Source organism: Sturnus vulgaris, chromosome 3 (assembly GCF_052056855.1).
Source record: "Sturnus vulgaris isolate bStuVul1 chromosome 3, bStuVul1.hap1, whole genome shotgun sequence".
Taxonomy (NCBI): domain Eukaryota; kingdom Metazoa; phylum Chordata; class Aves; order Passeriformes; family Sturnidae; genus Sturnus; species Sturnus vulgaris.
In genome coordinates this window covers 42188542-42215568 of record NC_142245.1, presented here as the reverse complement: position 1 = coordinate 42215568, position 27027 = coordinate 42188542, and the positions used below count along the sequence as shown (strand labels likewise).

Genomic DNA, 27027 nt, shown 5'->3' with positions numbered 1-27027 from the left:
GAGAAAGCTTTTTCAGTACCTTAAAGAGTAAGAAATTGATTGTTTCCTTACTGTGCTATTAAACTCTTTCTCAAAATAGCGCATATATATAACCTTGCTATGGTGTAACACATATCTTTACCTTACACTGTTCACTCTTATGCAGGGATTCAGTGTCATTCCCTTGGGTCTACATCCTGCAACTACATCATTGCAAGGGTAGAGAAGGTTCAGGTAAAACTGAGCCACATGCACACCTTTGCAGTTCTGGTGCACAAAGCTGTGACTCCACCTTCTGTAGTTCAGAGAAATTCTCCTTGCTCCTAAGCAGATGACAGAGTACAAGGTGAGAAAAACGGTGCTTGGCTAGAGAGCCAACTACTGGATACACCTGCAAGCTGAACTGCCAGTCCAGGAAAGCAGAAGAGTCACGACCAGTGTTACAGCCTGGCCATGGGGAGCACCAGCATCTCACTGGAAGAAAAGCTGACAACAGGCACACTTAGGCTTAGGTGTAAAGTTTAGTTATTGAATCTGGCTCAAAGCCTCTCAAACAGTAATGGGAAATACTCTACGTTTCATAATCTAGTGCACAGCTGTGGATTTTGTCCTTGGTTTGATGACAATGATTAATCTGAGGAAGGCAAGACAGTTCCCCCCTCTTTTTCTTTTTTTTTTTTTAATTTGAGCCAGCTTCTAATACTTGCAGTCCTGTAGAGACATTCTTAACACAAACAGGCTGCACATAAAGCATAACTCATAACTATGCTAAACCTATTTTTAATGTGCCCTAATAGAAGTTTTCTTACTAAAGCTGAGACCAAAAACCCACTTTTTCTCTCTATGGATAGAAACCTCCATCCTTTCTGTAACATCAGTTTGGAGCCTGTGGACTGCAAAAAAGACAGACATTCAATTTCATGGATTTGGATAGTTCATCAGAGGTTTTTAACCAACCTTTCTGCAATTTACAGATTCCTTCAATTTTTACTAGACCTATATACCCTCCACTGACACTAGGTATTTAAGCAATCACCACAAGTTTGTTTGTTTGTTTGTTTGTTTTTTGCGGACCACTTATAACTGATATACAGACTTTCCCTTTGACCAAGTGAAAACTACTTTCAGAATCTAAAATCCAGTTCATGATTGCTTGTAAAATAGGAGACTAACACCTCATCTTGGAGGGCTGAAGGCCCAAAAGGGCCTGAAAAACAAGCAGAAAAGAGAAGAAGGATGATAGACATCACTCATTTGCTTGGAAAAGCCTACTGCAGATTACAGCTTTGAAGGGCAATTTCTTTATTCTGCATCTGGTTACTGTGAGATGTTGAATAGTACGGTCTGACTTCCCTGCTGCTGGCATGGGAGGTCTGCAAACCAACTATGAAGCAATGCACTCTAAAGTGGCTCTGTGATGAGAGCTTTGTGCTGGTGAAAAATGTGCTCATTTGCAGTGATTTATGTAGTCATGGTGTTTCTATCTGATAGCTGCCTGACAGGCAGATGTAGAAATCTCCAAGCTAGGAATATTTTGTTCCCTCTAGGCTTGTCTACAATGGAAAAATGAGATAGACAACAATAATACACGTGTGTGTTTGTGTGTGTGTGTGAGTGTGTGTGTGTCTGCATATATGTACATGGGGTATGTATCCACATATGCAAGTTATAATCTGTAAAATCATATCCTCATGTATTTCAGAAAAAGGCAATGATGTTTAAATATTCATGTTACACTCTGCCTTAAACAACATTCTAATCAGCTAGTCTGTCTCAATCTGCTAATTTCACTAATCTTTTCATTGTTTATTTCTTCACTTCTCCCAGGGAATGAAGCAGGTGATCTCCATGGGTCCTTTCCAACTCATATTCTATGATTCTAAAGTATATTTACAGAATAAACTCTACTCTCATCCCAATGCCATGGGAAAGCATTCAGCCCTAGCATTGAAATGGACGGAAAACTTAAGTTGCCCTTATTCTTGTTATTTAGGACACTACCAGAAGATAACTTCAAAATACCCACTCTGTACTCAACCAATCTTTAACAGATTTGTTCATCTTGTGCTGTCTCACTGAAGGAAAACGGTCATTAATGACTACTACATGACCAACCCAGAGCTGTGTACTTGAAATTGTGACCTCCTTTTGTTGACAAACATACAGGACATCACCATTAAGGCTAAGCTTCCATGGAGGATTTTACACAGAAGCCATCAGACACTGGGCCTGTGCAGCCTTAAGAAAAAAGATTACTAAGAGGAGATCTCATTAATGTGTATAAGTACCTAAAGGTGGGTGTCAAGTGGATGGATCCAGGCTCTTCTCAGTGGTGCTAAACAACTGGACAAGAGGAAATTGGCAGAAAGTGATCCACAGAAAGCTCCACCTGAACATAAGGAAGAAATTCACTGTGCAGGAGACTGAGCACTGGAACAGATTGTCCTGAGAGGTTGTGGAGTCTCTTTCACTGGAGATATTTGAGAAGCATCTGGATGCAATCCTGTGTAGTGTGCTCTAGGATGACCCCGCCTGGACAGCAAGGCTGGACCAGATGACCCACTGTGGTCCCTTCCAACCTGACCCATTCTGCAATTCTGAGCCTAATCAGACATGATTCTCATGAGCCAGAACATGCCTTGCTTGCTATTACACTCGGCAAGGTCATTTGCACTTAAACCAAAGAATCTCATAAAAATATTTGTCTCTTCTCAGTGCTAAGGGTTCTTGGTGTGCATCAGAATCTTCCCGTTACACTCCCCTACCAGACAAGAGAGCAGATTACTGATTTCCATGAAGCTATCTCAAACTTGAGAAAAAATGAACATTTGTTCTTTAGAGTTCATTATTCCTGTTTACACAAAAAAATTAGTGACCTAGCCACAAGAGTGCAGCACTTTCCAGGGCAGCAAGCCATTATCATGCTGTCAGTGTGGAACTAATAGTGTAGACTACAAAAGCTAGAAATTGGCAGCTTTAGGATAAGACTCACCTGCCTTGGAAAAGATACATGATGTGCTAAAAACATCCCTTCTACCTTTTGAGTTGGAGAGCCTGATAAACTAGCTGTCCTGTATTTGTTTCAAGTTGTATGGGAATAATCTATCCCACAGTGTCAAAGAAAAACAAAGGGAAACAAACTCTCAAAATCCCAAGTTTCAGACAACTGAAACAGAGGTGGGCTCTAGGTTTCAAAAATAACTTTATCAAAGGTCTCCATAGGTTGTGCATCTGCAGGGGCACAGAACTGTCTCTAATTCCTGCTGAGACACTGTTTTATTTAGAAGGAGCGTGTTAAACCTTTGCAAACAAACACCTTCCACCACCCCTACCTTTGCTTCATTATATTTCATGAAACTTTTCATATGTAACTTGTGCATAGTCTCTTTCCCTGTAAAATTAAGCCAGGATGGTTGAAATGAACAGCTAGAGTATCCAATTTCACCGAGTGGGAAGTTGGGGTTTGGGTTTCTTGGGTTTTGTTTTTTGTGTTGTGGTGGTGTTTGTTGTTCTATTTATTTTTTTTTTAATTACACAGGATTAGTACTCAAATTCGGCTCCAAGTTACCTACCTATCAATTAGAACAGTGCTGTGCTTCACTCCCTCAGTGCCTGGAGTGCAGTAGAGCTTTTGGAGCCTTACTGCCAAAACTACAGTCTTCTCTTGTTATGACCAGCACAGAAAATTATTAAACAGGGTTGTGCTTTGATTGATATGTTTTGCTTTGGCATGTTATTTTTTAAATGTTTATTGCTTTAACAGGTGTTTTTTTAAAGGGACCTCTACTTTGCTGTATTGATGGAGGGATGGGGGGGTGAATGTCAGCACATCCATCATTTCCTTTTACTGCTGCTTCACAAATTACTAAAAAAGGCAAAACATCTCAACTGTGCAACCATGTAAACTAGGAAGGACTAGGCAGAAACTGAAGCAAACTGTAGCACACATTCTTTCTTGCTCTCAAGAAAGGAGGGACACATGAATGCCAGAAAATGCTACAAGAGCAAGGAGTCCAAATCTACTCCTTTTTCCTCTCTTTGTCTTAAAAAGAAACTTAAACATAGTGAAATCATACCTCTTGAAGGGCTATTCTCTTCAGTAGCTTAATTCTAGGATCCGGTTCCATTCCTACTAATGTAAATATACAGACACCAAGAGGAGCAGGCTGGGGCTCCTATTGAGTAGCACTCAGCCCTGGTGAATTACCCTTTCAGAAGGACCTTTCCCTGATTAATTTCAATGCTTCTATAGTACAGTCTTTTCAAGCACAAAGCACTCACTTCAAATGAGTCACGCCAGAAGCTGCAAAATCTGAGCATCAGAAACAATGTATGAAAAATGTTTCGGCATTTACCCCATACAACTAAAAATAAAATAATGATCTTAATTGTCAAGACATGATAAATACTATAAGTTACCCCAAAACACATTTTATCTGACTACATTCATTCATTTCCAAGATAAGGAGTCCTTCTTATTTCATGAAAACACTTATTTTTCCAAACTGATCCTAGTGTATTCACTCTAGAAGAAAACAGCCAACACATTTCATACTAATTTAATAGATATTTAGAAGTAGTAAAAGTGCACCTCAGCAAGGGCAAATGATCTGCAACCTTTTCTTTTCTTCAAAAAAAGAGATTACTTAACTTTTCAAGGGTAAGAAAAATCTGCCCATGATTTTTATTATGGTTAACTTCAGTTTAACATAAACAGCTGGGTTTCTTTCATTTTGCAACATCCAAAAAATGAAACAATATTGAAACTTATGGTATGCATTGCTGGAAAACTGAATGTTAGATTGGGATAGAAAGCATGTCAGACTTGCACAGTGCTGAAAACAAGCTAGTACCATCTCTATGTATGCATAACTGTTAGACAGAGCTCATCCTTTTTGTTTTGTCAGTGTCCAGTGGCATCACTTTTCTTTCAGAATATTATCAGCAAAGCATATTGGTTCAACAAAGTAAAAAACCTACAGATATAAAGACCTTAGGTTACCAGAGACAGGACAAACTAGCATAAATTTAAATTGAATTTCCAATTGAAAGGTATTCTGTTCTGCATCTACTACAATCCATTAGTTGCTGGCTGTGTCATGTGTCCACTGCTCTGCATTTGTCCCAAGTCAGTGGTAACTTCATGCCCTTCATTCTTGTGGTATTGTTATTCATAATCTTTTCTTTGGCGGGCCACGTTCATTTATAGTGTTTCTTCTCACTTGCCAGAAGTCACACAGGGAGAAAATAAACAGAGAAACAGTGGGATGCATTGTCTATGTATTGAATTATCCTCTAGTTTACTTAAGCTTTTCATAAGTACTGACCCAGCTTTCAGAATACAAGTGGGCTAGCGCAACCATCCTGTTAGCCAGTTTCTTGAGACACAGTTAATCTGTTTGGCTGGTATCACCCATAACCTCAGCAACAATTTGGGCGAATAGACACATTTCCCTTCTTAATGCTGTTTAAAGGCCGCGTGTTTGAAAAATACTTTGGCTTCCAAAATATTGAAAAGCTATTTTAAAATGCAAATAAAATCTAAGTCAGATCAACATTTCTATATTTGAGAGGTTTATTTTAGGATTAAGGAATATCAGTACACACCCTTCAAAGTGTCTGAGGTAGCTTAAAACAATAAAACTAAAGGCAATGACCTATAACTCAAAATAAGACACATTAGGTTAAACCTCTGTCCCAAATGCCAGAAATTTCCAGCACACAGGACATGCAAAACCCTGAAAATGAGCTTCTAGATGGTCGTCTCCAAAGGTATCACTATTCCTGGAATCATGAAAGGGGAACTTCCTTTCCAGCTCACCTTTGCTCTCCCCCCACCACATGCTAAAGCAGCAGTCCAGCTGCAATTACACTGAGGGATGTCAAAAAAGAAAACTTCATAAGAAGCACTTACCTCTGTGAAAAGGAAATCGTTCATTAAAGGAATAGAGGGACCCCCTCAAAAGCTAAACTGAAACAGTGTTGGATGTTGCATTGCAGACTTGTAGGGAACAATCTCCCTTTGTGGGGGACAGAAAGGCTCAGCTAAACAGGGCTTTTCTACATCTGAATTTCTATGCAACTCTATTTAGCGCCTATCACAATCGGCAGGCAACTGGCCACTCTCCATATGGCTGGTTGCCTTCTCTTCCTAGGGAACTAAAGAACACAGAGGCATCTCAAATGACGAAGACACAGTATGAGACAATATCACAAGAGAGCATTTCTTTTTATAATTTAAATCAAGTAAGCAACTGATTCACGCAGGGCAGAAACTCGATAAGACATCAAAGGTCTAATCCCCAAGCCATAAAGCTAACTTGCTGACAATAACTGCAGAGCTCTAACTCTCTTACATTTATCACTGCCATCAGCTCCTTCAGAACAAAGTATTTAGGAAAGAAGGCAGGCAGCTGAGTCTGGGAGGCAGATTTTGCTCTTTCTAGACTGTTGATCTTAAAATAACATCTTGCTAGGTTTAAATACTGTCATCTTCAAAAAGAGGAATCATGCTAAAAGCAAAGAGTTTAATAGTACACATTTAGAATATACAAGGATTTAACAAGCTAGTGTAATGAAACAAAAAAAATACTTCCCACAGGGACACAAGAACCTATACACAGTTTTCTCAAACCACTGGCAGTTCTATTTCCTCTCAAGTTTGGGGTTTTATGGAACTCTTGTATGTTTGTGTGTTGGGCAAAAACATTTTTCCTCTAATTTATACCATTGTTTTCCAAGGAAAAAAGTCATTAGGAAGCCATTTATTTCTAATTATTATGAGGACTTTTTCAAAAGAAAAACTCTTAAATATGAAAGACAAAATTTTGTGTGCATGTAGCAGTGGATAAAAGAGGTCAACAAACCATGATTCAAACCAGACACAAAAGAATTTTTCCAAGTTCTGTTTCACATTTTAAGTGGCCTCTGCTTTCTTTGTCAGAACTTTTCCTTGCAGTTCTTTGCCTTCTATGCACCAGCTGGCCAGTAGCTTTAAAATCTGTCCTGAAAGATCACCCAGTAATCCTAGGGATTACTTTAAATTGTCATATTAACAGTACAACCCATTACTCCCTTTCCACCACAGACCCAAACGTGTGAGATTTCTTGATAGCAAAAGGAATTCTTATGGATGACAAACCAAATGGAGGAGAATTTGTAGAATTTCCATTTGAGTTCAGTGGTTCAGGACGAAAAAACTCACAACAGTTGTTGCAGTACAAAAAAAATCTCCAGAAAGGCTGTAATGACATTCACACATATTGTATGAGACTACTGCACTTCAGAAGCAAAAATAAAAATGCTGATTTTAAACATAATGGACCTGAGAACACACAGAATAAGATTATAACAATTTATTGAGATCCTTTTTAATAAAAATCACCCATATAAAACATTTTGTAAAGTTGAGGGTTTTTTTAATAGTATGCAATCAGAATTAATTTTTGCACACTTGAGGAATCCTAGACATTCTGTATTTGTGATAAGAAAATGCTTGTAAGTACTTTGAAATTACAACAGATAAAGAACTCCAGACCTCTAAAGAACAGGTATTTCATTTTAATCCTATTTTCTCTCACCCCACAAAGTGAAAGAATTAAGGCCCAGCAACTTCCAGCTCTTACTAAGAGCTTATATAAACATCATATCTTTACAGCTCAACAGTGAAGATTTCTGCAGTCCGAAGTCTCTGAAGCAGTATTTTGCATTTGTGGTTTCTAGTCATACTTGAAAAATCAGAGAATCTTTTCCTCTCAGATTATTTTTGTTGGAAGCCTATAATTACCCCATGTTACAGATTTTTTTTATATGCAGTGGAATTGACCAACAAAATACAGGCAGAGGTGCCACCTATGAAATAGTTTCCTATTTCACTGTGGAAAATATCTCCCTGATATGGTTTTGCACAGATTATAGCATTTGGAAGAATATTTAAGAGAGCCCATGCTCTTCTAACAGGCAGACCCATCATACCAATTCCACATCCTGTTCCTCCCAATGTTACAAGTTGTTGCCTTCCTTGGAGCATGGAATCTGGCTTTCACAAATCTTATTTTGTCTTTTAGTGCTTGTGAGGTCAAGTGGAGCAGCCTCAGCCACAGCTTTGTTTCTCCCTTGCCTGTAGTGGCCTGGAATCCCAGCAGTCAGTTGGCTCGTTTTGACCACATCTCACCGACATGGGAGGAAGAAAAGAAATAGTGATGCCATTTTAAAAAAGCTTAGTTCTTTTTTCCCTGTCAGCGGCCTCACAGAGGAAAAAAAGATCATATTCCACAGCAGATGCTGAGGCAGTCTTACCTCCATTTATGTTGTTTCCCGAGGAAAAGGAACATCAGGTGACTGGACTGAGGACAATTACAAGCTGCCCACCACAGACTACTGATGCTCTCTGTGGACAGCACTTAACCACATTTAAACTAATCTGGATAAAAATGACAAATGTCAGTGTAAATATATTCAGCCATGAATATGGCTTGGACTAAATGAACACGGATATTTTTCAGGCACCTTGGCAAATGTGAATCACTGTTTAACTGTTCAGAAAACAGGAGAGTAAATGTTTTATGTGAATTCAGCATGCCCATATTTACTACTGGAGAGGCCTTCTTCTCTTTAAGATGTAGGCCTGGTGGCATAGAATTTGGTGGCATAGAATACCATCTAGAACAGATTGCCTTTGATACCTAAGTTATCCTTCTGCCAGCTGCAGTCTGTCACTTGACCTGCTGGATACACCATACACTAAGCTTGTATCCCTAGCCACGTCCTACAGCACCTGAGGGCCAGGCTTCTCTTTTAATTAAAGTTCTCTGAGGTCTGTCACCCCTGCAACCTACACCACAGCTCTACCCACAGCTTACTCAGAGCAGCATCATTAGCTGACTGACACATCTGCCACAGGACAGACTGACACATCTGTCATTATCACTGTCTTGGACCCAGTTCCACAGGTAGAAAAGCATGTTCTGCTATGAATGTGTTGGATATGAAGAGGTGCCAAAGTACCACAGATTGCTGATGCAAACAACTCCAAATATTTTGTGGCATTCTTCCATTAATGAAACGACCCATAGAAAACAGCTGAATCTTTAAATAATTCTCTTGGGTTCATGTTTTAGAAAGCAAAAATCCCAAGTCCTCTGCAGCTGCTGTTGATACCCAAATATACATTCTCCCCACAACTTGCCATTAAAGGAGAAAATTTCTGCTAGCATCAGTTTACAGACAGTTAATTCAGTCACAGAGATGTGGTGACTTGTTCAAAGTCAAAAAGGAAGTCTGTGGCAATGCTGGGAATTAAATACAGGACTCCAGAAACTCCCTCCTGTTTAACCACATGTGTCATTCTTCCAAATGGTCTTTCCTACATAAGATTTAGACATGGCTGAAATAAGCCCAGTTCATTAAAAAACCAAGGACATGGCAAGACAAAGAGTATGAGTCTCTCAAAACTGGCACATGCATTTTCTTGTTAAAAACATTTGTGGAAATTTTGTTTTATGACTTTTGTTTCAATTTTAAAAAAACAAACAAAACAACCCTTCACTGAATGTAATTTTTAATGCAATCTAGGATGATGTTCCCAGGAAAAAAACACAGGCTGATTTGTTGGATTCTGCACACTATTAGTTCTCTCAAGTTTTGAACAGTATGGTACTGATTGTTTTTTTAGTTCTTTCAGGAAGTCCTGAATTTAAGGTCTCACAGAGTTCTCCACTTCTGACCCTAAAAGAGTAGAGGAAAGCAATAATAATTTAGTTCGTAAGAGATATATCACTGAAATTTTCCCTCTTAAAATAACCATGTCTCCCTGAAAATCAAGGCAAATATTTGTAGTCTTTCTACCCACAATGAACTGACTAAATCAGACAAGACATTTTATCTTAGTGCTTCTTTAGACCTCCTCCAACAAAAATCAGACTGTCATTACTTGTCTTTGTAAAGCATTTCATAAACCATGAATGAAAAATACAGTAAGAACAAAACATTAAGTAAGTGCCAAAGCCACAAGATCAGGCTCTAAACATGGCCACAGACTTGACTTTTGCTTTAGTTCTCTGGGGCTTATTTATGGCTAAGCATTAATTACTTGTATTATATATGTCAGCTTAGCGTAGAGTTTTATTTAGTTATGTGGTTTTTAGCTTTTAGAAGTACCTCAGTTTCCAGATACTTCTTTATGTAGCTGTCAGATATAGAGAAACAATGACAGCATTGTTAATATATCCATCAAAACAGAATAGATATGATACATTAGTGTTTCTGTAGCAAACAGACACTGTTAAGGCAGAGGCATATTTTTCAAGGTTTTTCTAAACATTTTTTCTTGCCACTAATTTGTTTAAAAGCTATACCTCAGTGCTTCTTCACAGCAATATTTCAACCAAATTGCGAACTGATCTGAGAAAAATAGGAAATGCTATGACCAAGAATAACATGTTCCTCAACATGGTTCTCATACTCAAAACACCTCAATCTCTTCTTCTCACAGCTGGAAAAGCAGAGAGGATTAGCATGGCAAGAAGTTGATATCATAATTTTTCTGCTGCACACCATGCTTTTGATATCACAACAGCTTTCAGGTAACAAAAACAAATGACAGTAGGAAGTCCTGAACACAGAGTAGGTAAAATGTATGCCTGTTAGCTGCTCTTAGAGGAATGAAACTGCAAATTGGACAAACTCTTCCCCTCCTTGCACTAAGAGCTTTATTAAGGAAACTGGACTCTGTGTGAAGCTGAAAATGTTTTGTTTCTGTAAAATACTGTTGAACCACAAGAGGATCCAAGCTAACTAAATATGGAGCAAGACATGTTTTTGTATACCAGCCCAAAATATTCTCTTACTGATTCATTGGTAACTTATGACCAGTTTGGATATAATCTCAACCAACCATCATTGGTTTTGGGAGGTGAAGTGACATGAGTCAACTGTAATTAATATGATAAAGAACAGCTCACTCTTATTGCTTAAGTCAGTCCCGTCAAAGCTTTGCTTCTTGCAACAATATTCCAGTTGCAACCTTTAGAAAAGGCAAATACAAAGGGCCATAGCACACTCCACTAATCATAGAACTCCTTTCTCCCTAGCTCTAAAGCATAATACTCTTGTCCAGACAGAGGTGAAACACAGTATCATGTTTTCATGTGCAAGAACATGTTAAAAAACAATACGCAAATATAGTGTTTTTAGATATGGTACATGTGTTGCATACACAGTTTCATAAATTGTTTCTGCCCATTAATAAACATTCTTCTTTCTTTTTTCCCATTTCTAAGTCTAAAAACCACGTAAATCAAGAGATACTCCAACATCTTTCAGCACAGCTGACATAACCCTGCACAGGAATCCAACTAAAACCTTGTTCTTCGGCTACAGGAATGGCACACCCAGAAAACACAAAAACAAGCACTGGAAGTGATATAAAACTATTTTAAAATAGAGAAAAATTGTATTAATAAATTCAACCAGTGAATTTTAAAACTATATTTAATAATTCCTGCAGAAGTACTACAGACAAATGTCAGGTTTTGAGCTAAATCCTGAACTCCAGATAAAGGAACGGGTGACCTGGTGCAAAAAACAGAAAGGAGATGGAGTCCAAAAGTTATCTACTGTTGAGCACATATAAGTAGAGACAGAGCAAGTGTTAAATCTGGGGGAAATAATTGATTCTGAGCAATGAAGAGTCTAATAAACCTTTAAGCCTTTACTAAGCTTTAGCTGACAATGTGAGAGAATATACACTGTTGCCTAACTATAAAGATGTCTATCTTTAAAGTTTTGGGGACATACAAGTTTCTCCAGTCATCACATAAGATGATGTTTATCTTTGAGTTTTTCCCAGTTCTATTGTTTTGTTTACATGTAATATGCAAGCTGAACCCTTTTTATATAAAGTTGTGTTCTTGCACAGCATAAACAGGTTATCAGCTGGATTATCATAGAATTCTAGAATTTTCTGAGTTGGAAGAGACTCACAAGGATGAGTCCAACTCCTGCTCTGCACAGGACCACTTCGAGAGTCACACCATGTGCCAAAGAGTGCTGTTCAAATCCCTTTTGAGCTCTGTCAGGTTGGTGCTGTGACCACTGCCCTGGGAAGCCTCAGTGCCCAACCACCCTCTGGGTGAAAACTTTTCTAATATGCAGCCTAAACCTCCCCTGACACAGCTTCAGGCCATTCCCTTGGGTCCTGTCACTGGTCACCACAGAGCAGAGATCAGTGCTTGCCCCTCCTCCTCACAAGGAAGCTGTGACTGCACTGAGATCTCCCCTCAGTCTCCTCTTCTCCAGGCTGAACAGACCAGGTGACCACAGCTGCTGCTCATATGCCTTCCCTCCAGACCTTTAAACATCTCTGTAGTCCTCCTTTAGATGCTTTCTGACACCTTTATATCTTTCTCATATTGTGGTGCCAATCCATCTCTGATGAATAATATGGGATGTATTCCAAATAACAAAAAACTACTGCTAAAACAGACTTGTTTCTCCTATGTTACCTGCTTAAGCTGCTCTTAAGATACTGAAAGAACAACTGCTATCTTTAAAAATTCACCTGTGTTCTCAAAACAATTTACCTAGTCATGTATTTTTGTACACAAAAAGAAAATCCCCACTGTTACTTTTAGGATTCACACTGCCTGCAATCTTTGAAATACTGCTTTTCTCAAGGGGAAGCACGATTGTTCATCCTTTCCTGCCTCAAAGTTACAAATTAAATGACAACTTAAAAGGAAATATCAGGGTTTTTATGTTCCTTACCCAAGACCTAGTACTTTGTTTAAGAACAGCCTGTAGATCTAATCATCTCCTTGCACTCTATTTTATTACTTGCCCAGAGACACTTGAAGTACTGGTTTCTTCTATCTGATAGAATATGCAACGTGACATTTTGTGGGACTCACTGTTTTCTGTCATGCTCCCTTAGTGGATTATATTTTCATGCTAAGCATTACTGAACTGGTAACTGCATGGATCTTACCCTTGACTGACCCTGGTTTATATTGTTCTTGGCTCGAAGAGGCAAGAATGAACAACCCCCAGTGAGAAGTCTGACCATCTTCCTCCGGGGGAATGGCAACTGTGGAGAGACCACATATCATCTTTGGAAAATGCAAATCTGTAAGGCAGTTTCTCATTGCTGGCATAGTATGGTGCAAGTCAGATCACTTTCACTAGTACAGATAAATCAAGTCCCCTCCTTTGATGAAACAGAAGAATAGCAATTGCATCCAAAGAAAGCTGCAGGTAAAGGAATGGTAATTTTTTTCATTTAGAGAGTATCTAAAAACAAAGATTAGATTGAGCAAGCCTGAAAAACTACACAGGAACACTCAACAAGAGGGTTTTGCAGCAATGCTTCCAGAGTTCCTGTTTCTGGCTGGGACAAGAAATACCACAAGAACAGCCACAGTTTAATCCGAAACTGGATATGCATGCAAGAATAATGAAGATGGAGGGATGGGGAATGACAGACACAAAAACACAGGACTTTTACAAGCTCTGTCCAACCTAAAGAAAGGCTTGGGTTTCTTTATAGCTCAAGTTCAGTCGAAACCTTTATGTAATTCAATAGGGAAAGCTGGAGTGGAAATCAACACTTGATCCAGGTCTTATATTCTCTTTACCTCAAATACTGTATAATGTTGGTTCCTAAGAGCTGATGAGTGATAGCCTTAAAGGTGAGAGGCAAACAGCACAATGGCAAATCCAGTGAACTGACAGGGTGAAACAGGACATGCCTACAAAACATGTGAAGAGAATTCACTGGTTGTAGCAGAGCTTGGAAGAAACCAATGAGATGGGAGAAAGACGGGAAGGAGGATGCAGCAATGGCACTGAGAACTACCTTAAAAAAAGTGTCAAGTGGCCATTGTACACAGCAGCCATTCCAACTCATTTGTATTCTGTATTTGCTAACATCCCTGTACCCCATTCTTGTACAGACACAGACTTGCAGACAGTTTCTTCCCAAAGTGGATGCAATGAATACATGCAATTTCTGCATTATTAGCATAGAGAGACATCATAGAGACAGCAAAAACCTTTACTTACGCATCATCTACTGGCACCACTTGCACTGACTTTAGCAAAGTTACTCCTGATTTACATCTGTGTAAAAGTAAGTCCAATGTGCTCAAGGAAATACTCTGCACAGCTGGGACAGTTTAGAAACATGAAATAGATGTTTCTAACACCATGTGATTAAAGAGAAACCCAAACCACAGAGTTTAGATCTGAATCCAAATTCTCCTCAAGTTTGGTATGATTTAGATCCAAGATTTTGATTCAGGCTCTTGTCTATATAAATTGTAGCAACTCAAAATTTGCTGTAATTTTAAGTAATATATCACACCAAATACATAGGCACCTGCTTTGGGTTTTAAAGGCTTTGTGGTAAATTAAGTTGTGGAACATAAACAGTAAGTACTTTTTGGTCTAGAACAGAAAAGAAACATGAAAAATAAACATGTTAACAGGCAAGCTCCAACTTGAAATTATAAACTCCATTGTCCATAACTCAGATGTCATCATTAATTTGCTATATCAACAAATACATGATCATTAGCACTCATTCCAGAGTTAAGCTGCAGGGACACCTGTGACAAAACTAAACAATTTCCAACATGCAAAAACTATCATGGCCCCAAACCCAGTTTTTGCATACAGTTAAAACTCTGATTCTATGAGGATTATCCATCAACCTCAGCTGTTTCCTTGCTCAAATATTTTTGGAAGACATTGAACTCTTTTAATGTCATTGTCAGCAGCAATCCCATTTCCTTCTATAGGACAAATCATTGAATGCTGACACATTAGAAAGCAGAAGTTGCCTATTAAAAACATCTGAAATGCAAGCAAATTTGACAGAAAGTAATAAACAAGCAAAATACTTTTCTTATTCAAGCAATCTGCCTTAACTTTCAGCAAAGACAAAGATCAAATAACTTGGATCTGAAGTTAGAAAAATTCAAAACACAAACTAATTTTATTTTTAAAAGCTGAACCTTATTAATCAGATGAATTTAAATACCTTTAGTATGAATAAGAACAGAACCAGCCCATCTAGGAATATGTACATGCTTAACACTTAATTTCCTAATAGCTTATTTTTTTTCTGAATTTTTTTCTGAAGTGTTCATCTTTTTAAATGTATATACTGAAACTAGTTGTATAAGAAGTAATTAACCCAGTAATAAAATCAGATCATCATCTCACTCTTGAGAATCAGTGTCCAAACCAAAATATGTTGACTATGCAGTTAGTTGTGGGAAAAAGGTTTCTTTCCTAGAGTCTAGGCCAGTAATTCCACATTTGAGAAAGTGCTTTCAAATTAAGTTAAAGGTCTACTGATTCCAGACACAGATGTTTTCTCTCAGGGGTGGTATACGCTGGCAACCAAGCTGACAATTCAGAAATATTGGGAATATGCAAAATAAGCCTTCATTTCCCCTTTCACTCTGAGCTATGACAACCCAGTTACTTAAGTTTTCGAAGTAATGTAGGCAGCTTCAAATCCTCTTCTTCTGCAGGCAGTATTGAATAACAAAAATGCAAAATTGAAACTCTGTGCTTGATGTTAGTATTTACTGTAACTAGTTGCCAGCCTTTTTCTCAATGCAACATTTTCCCAATTAATCGGTATTTTATCTTTTCCCAATGAAAGCATATTCTGCCTACTTTCTCCTATTCAGTTGTTTTCACCATTACCATAGATTTTGCTCAGGTAGCAAAAGGAAGAAGTCCCCGGGGTACAACAGCAACCTTCAGAGCAGATCCCTAGCCTCATCCCAGCCAGAAAAATAGCAACACTTACCAGGATATGAACTGATTTTCTCAGGCCCACCTGAGCGATCTTATATAACAAGATTATATATGTTAGATTAAAACAAGTAGTGTTATACCCCTTACTGTCATCTGAGCACAAAGCATGAAGAGGGTGAACAGAAATATGGTTTCTTGAGTCTCCACATCAACAGCGACACTATTCATCAAAATAAAACTACAAAAGCTGTAATTGTTTCCAAACATCCATAAACTAACTCTGATGCCTCAGAGAGATCCACACTGCAACACCTGTCACAGCCAGATGTTTTTGTTTTGTTACTGTAGGAGTAAACTCAGTGCTTTCAACAAGAGGGGAAAACTGTCCTGGTGTTTTTTGGTTAAATGAGGAACTTTGATACATCAGTCTGCCTATGTGTTTATCTGCATTCTTATCTATCTATTCAGAGATAGCTTACATGTGAAATCATAAGTTTGTTGGGACTTTTGTGGGTTTGGGCATAGTTTCTTTTCTTTATACAGGCTATGTGACCTGCTACAGCTACTTTTTTGAGTACCTAAAAAAATTCTGAGCCTGGAAAGATTTGGGGATAGAACTATTTGAGTTAAACTGTATCTGAGTCAAGGTCAAGTGGAAGTGACCTTGCACAAGGAGGTGCATGAGAAATTTCCCTTACTACTGCTCATACTGTGATTCTAACATTAAATACAAGAAAAACATATGAAGTCAGATTTATAGAAACAAATTCTATTATTTTACTGACTTAGTATGCTGTGGTTCAGTAAAGAACATACTGCTTACTATGAGAGCAAGGAGGGGAGCTACTGTTTTACCCAAAGAGTGCATTCAGTAAACTAAATTATTAGTATCTTTCTTCAATCAGGTAGCTAGAAAGTAGGAAACAACTTCTTATCCATTACACAAGAGCAGGAAATTTCACCTATATTTGATTCACAGCTGCAAGTAACATCTATAGCTTAATTAAAATCTTCCAGTCAATACTGAGATAAGAGGAAAAATGCCAGTCGTTTCCAAGAAGACCAGGTGACACTTTGTCAGCACAGCTTTGTCTTTGTCTGCTCAGCTGCACCTTAAGAGAACTGAAAGTAGCTGATCTTGATTTTTCTGATGTCTGGCTGCTTGGAATTTTTTATCTACATTTAAGGGTGATAAGCACTCATTACGAAAACCCAAGCATGTCTGCAATGATTCTTCACTCTGGCACAGACAGGAGACTCAATCTTTTTTGTGTGAATAAAGCTTCAGTGATGAATTCACACACTAACAATAACTGGCTGAATGAAAATTTCTCTGGTCTATTTTTGTGGCTCAAAGAACCAGGGAAATGGAGTTACAGCTATTGCTGTTTCTGATGGGCACAAAACAAATTTTCCAAAACTGTCAGTGCATCATCTGCAAAATCACAACTGTGAAGTGGACTGTGTTACCTTGCATGGAGAAGAGTTTTAAATACTGCAGCTGCTTGTTGTACTTTGAAAATCCATCTCTATCTAAACATCTTTTTGGCTCTTTGTCACTAGAAAAGATAGCTTGTGGAAGTGAAAGATTTTAACACACCTGGAAAATATTTTCCCAAGTAACTGATTAATTTTAGCTTGTCTTTTAATGCTGGTTTCTGGACTGTATAAGAAGCCATTGTAAACTACATTGGTGTATCCAGCTGTGTCTTTCTCTTGCAAGCTACACAATTTAGATTAGCAGTACCTAAAATGCAGAGGAGCAGAGGGTTATTTTCCTCTAATAAGTTGATAAACTTCCCCACACTGTGCTTATTATCTCAGTGGAAATGCACCTGTAGGTAGGTACAGGTTACAGCTAGAGAGATTTACAGTTTATGTTTTAAACTCATTTGACTCTCTAAAGGGTAAATCATTAACTAGATTGATCAGTATATTGATGGGCCATACTGGAACAAAGACAAGCGAAACAAACATCCCCTTTTCAGCACTGGTAACTCAAGGACATTTTCTTATGAGACCAGGACTTGAAAGCTTCCCGGTGAGATCAGTGTTCAAGGTTTTTGGCCCAATCAATGTAACAATCACTTGTTATATTTCATAGAGAAAAGCACTAGCAACACACAGTGTACCTGCAGAAAACCAGACCTGAACACAATGTGTTATGCATCATTTTCCTACGAGATTTAAACCTTCCCCGGACTGTAGATTCAGCAGAGAAAGGCATCCCCATACATGCTTGGCTGAACTTCTAAAAACTCATACTAAAAATGCTCTTTTCCTTTATTTTGTAATTTATTACTTCTAAGATCTAGGGAGCACCTGGGATTTTTATTAACTGTAAGCCTACATAGGGAAAATTAAAATTTCCTTAACTATATTGCAGCATTTCAGTTGATGTGTTTTAGTGCAGGTAATAGACTTTGTGGTGAAAATGCTCAGCTTCAGGAATTTGCCTAGCAGACTAAGAAACAATTTACTACTTTATCCTGTGTTTCATCCCTTTTAGATTCTATTAATAAAAGAAAGCTCCATGGTTACAATCTTAGTTTCTTCAAACTAGTGAACTCAATTCAGTTTACAGGAGTCAGTAAAGTGTTGCTAACTAAAGTGCTCTTCTTCTTAAATAGGTAAGACCTTCAAAATTTCAGGAATCAGCTGGATGTCAATCTCCTCTGTTATTAAGAGACAAGAAAACCAGAGGTTGATGAACTCTTGCAAAGACCCACAACCTTCAGTAGGGTTTATTATCCTGATCTTACAGGGAGCACATACTGGGAAGTGTTATCTGTCTTTTCCCTTTAGAAAAGGTGCAAGTTTCATCTGCTGACACCTTAGAATATCATAAATGTTTTCCTGTGGTGAAAGTCTCTATTCCATACAGGATCTCCTAGTGTGTTTAACTATTTTAGTTTCATTCTTGTAACTGAACAGTTTGACTACTAGCTGAATAATATGGGCACATCCAGGATCACTGAGAAGTGCTGTTTATCATCACTAAACACAGCAGCATCTCACAGAAGACAAAATAAATAGCAGATGTCAGTAATCCGTCACTGTGTTCCCACCCACAAATACTACAGGTCAAAATCTTCCAAGTTGCAGCTGTGCAATGATTTCCATTTGAATAAGGATTCACTGCTATAACAAGAAAAAAATTTCCTTTTGTTATCTAATGTACATATGCAATACATTTTATCACAACAGTGAAATAAAAGGAGGGCTTGACAGGTGTGTAGGGGCTGGTATTCTGCAGAAATCCCCAGAGTTCCCTTTTGGGATATGTGCTGCAAATTCACTGATACAGGATGCCTCCATATGCAACAAAGACTTAAATACACAGAGGTAGCTTAAGTTAAGAGTATTGGCACTGTGTTTACAGCAATTTTGAGTGAACTTACAGTAACGTCCACATGGGATATAAAGGCTTGAGACATAACTCTTCCTTTTTTCATTGTTTCTCTTATGTGGTTTAGAGAACATCTTTTCAGCATTCTTCACATCCTCCCCTTCCCACCACCCCCAGAAATAGGGGTGACATTTAGTTCTCCCAGCCATGAACTTGTGGAATGAATCACACACACTGCTAGTGCAGGAAAATCCTGTTTCCTGAAAGCAACCACAGAGCTCTGAGCACCAAGGTTAAGTTATGACATGTGAGCTGGCATTAAATTCACCCTAAAGTTCAGTTCATGTAAAAGTTCACCACCATGTAAGATTTTACTGGTGATAGCTCAAATTGAGTAACACAACAACCTGGCTAACAAATCCTCTCCTCCAGCACACTGTTCTCCCTAAGGGAGGACTACATGGGCAGCAGAGCTTTATCCTCAGATTATTCAAATCAAAAAGGTAAGGTTGAGGAATTTCAGTTTCCTCTGGACAAATTCTCATTTGTTCCTGCAAACAGCTACAAGTTTCTGCTGCTACTTGGCCAAAACAGCTTGACAGAAGCACTCAGTTTGGAAGCACCTGGAAAGATGGGATGTTTTCCAATTCTTTTTTCCAATGAATTTATGTCTCCTCCATGTGCCTCAAGTCAGATTCCAACAGTTCCCTCCACCAAGTTAAAAAAGACCAACAAATACAGTTTAGCAGAATACTTGACACTACCACTGCCATAGAGGGGTACATAAACAACCCCTCAAAAGCACTCCTAGGAGTTTCACAGTTCCCAGCCTCACACTCGAGAGCCTTACTTCACCCAGTCCCACAGATCTTTGCCCTGAATACATTAGATGCAAACTGGACAGGTCATGGTGGTGAATGCATGGGTTCTGCAAAGGGGATTTCCCCCCTGAGATGTCATTGCTCCAAGAGCTACTCAATGTTTTTACAGTAATAGCCACAGAAAAATGGGACTGAACCCATGAAAATGGACATTCTCCTCAGGGAGATGGCTGCATAATAAAGGGACTGAAAGAACACTGGCTGACATAATGAGAATAGTTTAATTCCCAAATTATTAATCTGAATTTTCAAGGCTCCTGAAGTATAAAAACATAATGCATTTTTGACCCTCGGAATTCCCTCCCTGTTGGTATCTTTAGCTGAGGAATTAAACTGTTTCATAAAATATAGTTTGTTAGTGTTGTGCAGCACATTATAGATGGCACCTAAAGAAGGCATAAAAAGTACAGAAGGAACAGGAAAAACTACTCCTATTCAGATCTGCAGCACACAGGTTGTGTTCAGCTCTGGTGAGCAGAGGGAGGGCACAGGCTCCTTTCCCACCAGAAAAACAAGTATTTTAAAGTCATCTAAAGAAGAGATTTCATTAGGGATGGTCTCTCCACCAGATTTCTTTTTTTTTAGCCTAAACACGTAACTCAAACCAGAACATATCAAATATTGCCTTGATTATCTAGGTAGCAAGCATTATGCACTGTTGCTGGCACTAAAACAAGCTGTTTCCTCAGCAGATCTGAGCTGACAGTGACAGAGAAGCAATCCATTGAAAGCCCTCCTGAGAAATCCATTTGTTCTGTGAGCAGCAGCACTGGGAAAAACCCCGAGAGGCAATACCCCACGGAGCACTTAGGCAAACATGCACTGGCAGTCTTGTCTCTTCCCTACACCTCAGCTCCACCAACAGCTCACTCAGACCCTACTCAGCCTAATAAATCAGACTCCCTGGCACCACCAGCTATAAAAAGGCCAGGGAAGGCACTACCTAAATGGACAATTGCAGCAGATCTCCTTGACACAGAACTGGTGCCAATGGAAAACAGGTTTTATTTCTCCTTAAATACATATCATCCATTTGAAGTGCTACCCATAAGTTTATATCGGTGAAAAAGTCTATTTCTAATCACATCATGTTAAAAAAACAAGGTTATTGCAATGACGTGACAAAATCTCCACTACTTAAAGAAAATCTCAGTGAGGAACTGGAATGATCACTCAAGGTTAACACATTTATTGAGAAAGCAGATAGGACTTACCGATAAAATTTTTAGCCCACATAAACTCTTAATAAGTAGTTCCTGTAGACAAATTTAATCATTTCATTAGCTACTGCCTATCCTGAAGAAAGATAGCAAAAGAGGTCGGACAAGCCTAATGCAGCAAAAACAATCAGTTAGCAATTAAAATTTCCAGGACAACTGCAAGATTCTAAAATTCTTCCTATTATTTTATTTATTCAAGTTGATCAAAGATATTAACTATGAATGAAAAATCAGCTTCAAATCCTGTAAATGAGTTTGGTTTAGTGTTCAACCTTATGACCAGATGTAACAGTAACATAAATTACTTTGCAAGTGCTTTCAGTGTAAACATTTCTCCTAAAGTCTGGGAAAAAATCCTGATATGGTAAAGTAAGAATGTGAAAGCAAAAATATTTCTCTTGCAGCTAGAAATGAGGAATTGATACATTTTTCCTTTATCTTCTTTCTTCAGGGAGGAGAAAACGTCGGTTTTCTTGTTGTCTCAGGAAAGCTGATGCTGGCAAGTACCTTTCGTTTCATAACTGCAAACACAAGGCATGAAATTTGATCTTTCATCAACATGAGATCAGCTCTTCTGGTCCAGAACTATTTCTGACCAAACCCTGCAATATAATAGAAACTGATTTCACTAGGGTATTTCTGGTCTGAACATTTGAAGGCAGTCTGTTAGTTACCTGCAACTTGCTTATTCACTTTAGCCTTCTGAAATTTGGAAACAGTGAAAGATGCATGTGACAATTACAAGCATGGCAATCTCTGGCATCCGTGCACTGCCTGCTGGGGAACTGCAGTGCCACATTAGTCTTGGTGTAGGTGGATATGTTTACTCCCTGTTGCAGGACCGAAAGCCACAGCAGCATGGGCAGTGTGCCATGGTAACACAGTTACACTGAGCTGCGCGGTCTCCTGCTGCCAGCAGTGTTTGATCCGTACTCAGCTGTGCAGTGGGCAGATAGTTATAAAGCACCTGTCCTTCCTGCGCTTCCTTCCCTTGGGCACACGGGTGTCACACAGGCACGGACATGTCCCTCTGCAGCTTCTGTCTCTGATAGCCCACACTTGCTTCCACAAGGCTTACTTCCACTCCTCGGTTTATAGGGTGTGGAAAGCAGGGAAAGCAATGTGGAAAGCGTTCTTCATTTCCTGTAACAGCTTGCTACTCACACCTGAGGAGACTGTGGATGCGGAGACTTTACCTGCAGGCTGCTGTCCTGTCAGATGTATGAACACAGGCTGTCAACAGGCTGGTTACTGCTGTCTTGCTAAACAACAGTCAATATGGTGTGGGAACCTACAAATCCTAATGTTCCTTAGGCACACTGAGTGATTATCTGTAAGACTGCAGCATATACATTGCTTCCACAGTCTGGCTGAGTCAGCCCACTACACAGAGGGTTGCACTTTTCTACAGTTTTCTGCAGATCCTCAGTTCAGTCTTTTTGTGATTTAGGGGATGATGTGACCCTTTGGTTTTGTTTTGTACTGTCATAGCTTCTTTTAATTCTCCTTCTCCAATGGAAAAGTCTTCACTCACAAATAGCAAAGCAACTTCAGCACAGCATATGATCAAAAGTAAATTACCCCTACTGCCTGTGTATTTCGTAGCAATTAAAGCTATAAAATCTGTATTATAGAAAGTACAATGTAACTCAACATCAGCTAGAATGCAGAGATGGTTTACTGAGGTGCTTGTGCAGACACCAAACAACCCAGTTTCATCCTGTAAAACTGGAAATAACAGCTTGGCCTGTGCTTGCCTTAAGTTGGTTTGTGCCACCTTGTCAAGATCAAAAACCTGGCTGCTAGGATTTTTCATCAGAAGAATTATTTTACAGATTATAGAGATTCTTTTGGGGTACATTCTGATCGTTAGCACTTAAACACAATGTTGGATCTCCATGTACGGGTCCTGAGATGATGCCCTTCATAAAGGTTTGGCTGTCTGAGCTGAGGGCAATGGAGAGACAGCACAGCCCACTGGCAGCCCCTCTTCCCTGGTGTCCCTGCAGAGGGGCTCCCATGTCATGCTGGAGAGGTGACAACCCAGCTGAGGCTTGGGACCTACTTCTTACAACCCACGGGACCTACTTCCCACCTGAAACCTTGCTGCTTGGCCTCTGCCTGATCCACTGTTCCTGCCACATTCCAGCCTCACCATGGGCTCTGCTCATCCATGCCCATATTCCAACCTCTGAGTGACCTCCCACTTCAGGAGCAGCCCATACCCAGGGAGGCATCTGATGCCAGGGGCTGGGGCTGCCCCAGGCCCCCATGGCTGCCTGCTCCTGGTGGGATGGGAGAGGCTCTGCCTGCCCACAGGGAGCCTCCACTGCTCCCACTCCCTGGTCCTCACAGCACCTGATGCTCTAATGCAGACTTCTTGCCTTTTACATTACATTTTTTACCATATTAAGAGGCAGTTGTAGTGGTTCAAGTAAAAAGGAATTGGTCCCCTGAGATGAATGTGTAATGATTTCTTTGGACCGAGGAAGGGAAATTCATTTTTAATTGAATAATATGAGAAAAAAAGCCTTACATGTGCTAATTTATTGGACTCGCATGTGCTTAGACTGGGTTGTTGGGATGTTTTGACATTGGGCAATTAGGGTAATTGGAGAAAACAGCTGGACTATTTTGACACTAAAAATTTTGATATGGGTAAGGTCACTCTGACACTAAGATCATGAAAGTGATATAAATGTAAAGGAACTTGCACAATGATACAAAGCAATTTTCCATATAACACCAAAGATACCTTTAAAAATACATTAATTAAATAGCTTGGGATTTTTCAAAAATGGATCTTTGGAGACATCTCTCAGATCACATCTTTACACTTCTATAGATGATCATATCTGCCATGAAAAGAGGAGTGTGACTATGAAACAGAAAAACAAACTGTGATAATAAAATAAATAGTTTTATTTCATAAGTGTTTGGCTTTAGTAATAGTTACATAAGACTTTTTTTCTCTGTTTCTACAGGGATAAATCTGCAGCTGTCTGTGGACATTTTGATATGCCTGGTCAGAAACAAATTTAGCAAAAGTAAAAACCAACAGCTTGACCTGTCTTATCTCAGCCTCTTGTTAATAATAATTCAAAATTCAAATGTCAATTTGTCCCATACTTCAGATGTACCAACAAGACTGTCCTGCATGGCATGACAATTAACCCGTATTTATTATGCCTACAAGTGTTTCATTAATAGAGCCTGATTTTATAAGGTATTTTAAGGCTGGAAAATATTCTATAAAATCTGCAAAATCCTTGGACATTTTAGCTACTCTATATTAAAGCTGTGGTTGTTCTGAAAAGTGGGCTTGATAAACTGTTTTTTAAATGAGCCACATTTAAGATATACATCAAATTTTTCATCAGAAATAGATATTCACATATTAAAAATGGTAGAGGAACTTCTCAAGAAATTTGCCAAAAAAAAAAAAAAAAAAAAGACCAAAGTGAATATTTCTATATTGTCTTCTATATTAAAATAAGATGGTGTCACTGCTAACAAGAAACTAAGTCATAGAAGTTGCAGAATTTGCTAATTTTGGAGAATAACTTCAGATTAGAAAAGATTTGCAGAAGAATGAGTTCATGAAATTTTAAAAACTGTATTAATTCCTGTTTAGTAGATATCCTGTTACTGATACAAAACTATAATTATAGTAGCCTGTAGCTTCATCCAAGTTACACTGCACATGAAATACTGCAGCTACTTGAAGTTCCTTCTAATTAAAATCCTTCTACTTAAAATTGCTAGATTTCCTGCATTTTTGTCTTCTGTCAGCTCTCTTTGGAAACTAAGCTCTTTTGCATTACTACACATCTCTGGAATATAAGAGTGCTTCTCCATCTCCTTAAGAATTTCAATAAAATCAACCAAGTTTACAGAAAACTTTCAAACAGAAGAGCTGTTTGTTAGGAAGTGTTTTCTCTAAAAATGCAACATTTCATAGCCAAATTGCCTTTTAAGAAACTTACTTTAAAACACTCATATTTCTTATTCTTTCTCTCTTTATGCTAATATAGTTTTTAATCACTTGTCGTTTTGATTACATAATTCTTATCATGAGAGAAAACCTTCAGCCATTCATCTAATCAGATTAGCTAGGAAAGATTTCACATGCTTTGTTACTGGTAACAGTTGGTTTTTTTTAATCTCAGATAATGAAAAGCCATCTATCCACAAATGAAGGAAATTAGTTAAAAGCAAACAAAAAGACCAAAAAATGAGTCAGTACACGCATATACATGAATGGGGCAAGAGGAAAGCACTTTTCCCAGGTTGCCTGGAGCTAGATGGCTATCTCATATATGATATTGACTGACAGATTATTCTTCTCTTGTCCTTTTCTTTTTTGATCCTTCAAAATTATCTGTACCTATCTTTGGATATGTGTGGCTCTCCTCTCTCTATTTTTCAGCCCATGCTATAGCAGATACAATTTTCAGCCTTTCACAAATGCTCCTTGAGTAGATGAGGAAGCCATCCTTTTCACCAACTCAGTGATGGTAAATAAACAGCAACAACTGGGAACTGCAGCTGTGCCTCACATGCGAGGCTGTTCGTGTACTCAGCCATCAATCAGAAACACAGCAGTGATCTGCCAGTCACCTAGGAATAAAGCAGAAATATTTGCCTAAATTTTTTTTAGCCTGCTTGTCTCCTGTGGTTCTGAGTCATTACAGGCACACTGTCACCAATCTGGTCTTTACCACAATATCAGGATTACCTGCCAATCCCTAATATATATTTTCTAACAGGAAGGGGTCCCCAGACAAATTCCCAAACAACCTACTACATAGAGTGGGACTGCACTTCACCAGACAGATCAGCCACTCTCCATAGGATAAGGGAAGTGCCCATAATGAAACAGAGTGCAGCTGATAAATTATCCCTAGGGTAACAGAGTACTGGGTATGTATTTTATTAGGTGATGAACAGAAGAAAGCTAACATCTGGGTTCAGAGTCCATCAGGCTAAATCTGCCAAATGTTCAATTCAAGTTCAGTTTATTTGAACAACACCATAACAGTTAAATGGATTCCCATGGCACAGATCCCAATGCTGTATGGAAAATGAAATATCAATAGTGCAATGGTGTCCATCTTTGACATGAAAAATGCACTGAGGAAAAAAGTCTGAAAGACAGCAGATAGTCTACAGCAAAACAGCAAGCAACAGAGATCTCTGGGCTAGAAAAAGCTTAAAATCTTGATCAAGGTGCTACCAGAACAGTGCAAGTGACCTGAACACTGAAAGACCAGCCCTTCTTTTCACAGCATCATTTACAGCTTCAGGTTAATGGACACGAGGGAGTCCTGGCCACATTAACTGAAATAAGAACACTGACTTGTTTCACACAGCTGTTAAGACAGAGGCTGCCTGTTGAAAACACAAACTCCCTCATTCCATATTTTCAGGGGCAATCTGCAGGAGTTTTAAAACAATATGCAAGCACTTCTGGATAACATGGGAAGTTAAAGTTGTTAGCAGGAACCTCACCTGACATACTGCAATCAAGCTTGGGCAGGATTCCAGGCCATGGGGGACAGCAGCACTGATTGAGAGGCATGTGCTTGGAAAAAGAGTGCATTGTGAAACCAATGCACACTGAATGGGCTTGCCCAGATAATGTAATCAGAATGAACAGCAGGTATTTTAGCTCTCCCAGTTTCATGAGCTTTTCTTAATGATTATGTTGCTGAACTATACACATAAACAACCTTAGGTCTAATTTAACTGTTGTATGCACAGATTGTCAATGTCACTGAGGTAATATGAATCATATGGAGATTGCCTTACAGGTTGCTTGTAAGAAAAG

The 27027-nt window shown here is 38.8% G+C and overlaps 1 protein-coding gene across 5 annotated transcripts in view; it reads right to left on the bottom strand.

The window, feature by feature from the left end:
- SMOC2 (SPARC related modular calcium binding 2) overlaps positions 1-27027 on the bottom strand; it is a 137513-nt gene that overhangs the window by 96402 nt on the left and 14084 nt on the right. The window contains exon 1 of one of the 5 annotated variants that reach the window (XM_088161456.1): positions 5894-5932. The exons of the other annotated variants lie outside the window; for them this stretch is intronic. Coding sequence (XP_088017582.1) covers positions 5894-5917 — 24 coding nt within the window. The 5' untranslated portion in view covers positions 5918-5932. Of the gene's footprint in view, positions 1-5893; positions 5933-27027 lie in introns of those variants that run through there. 5 annotated transcript variants of the gene reach the window in all.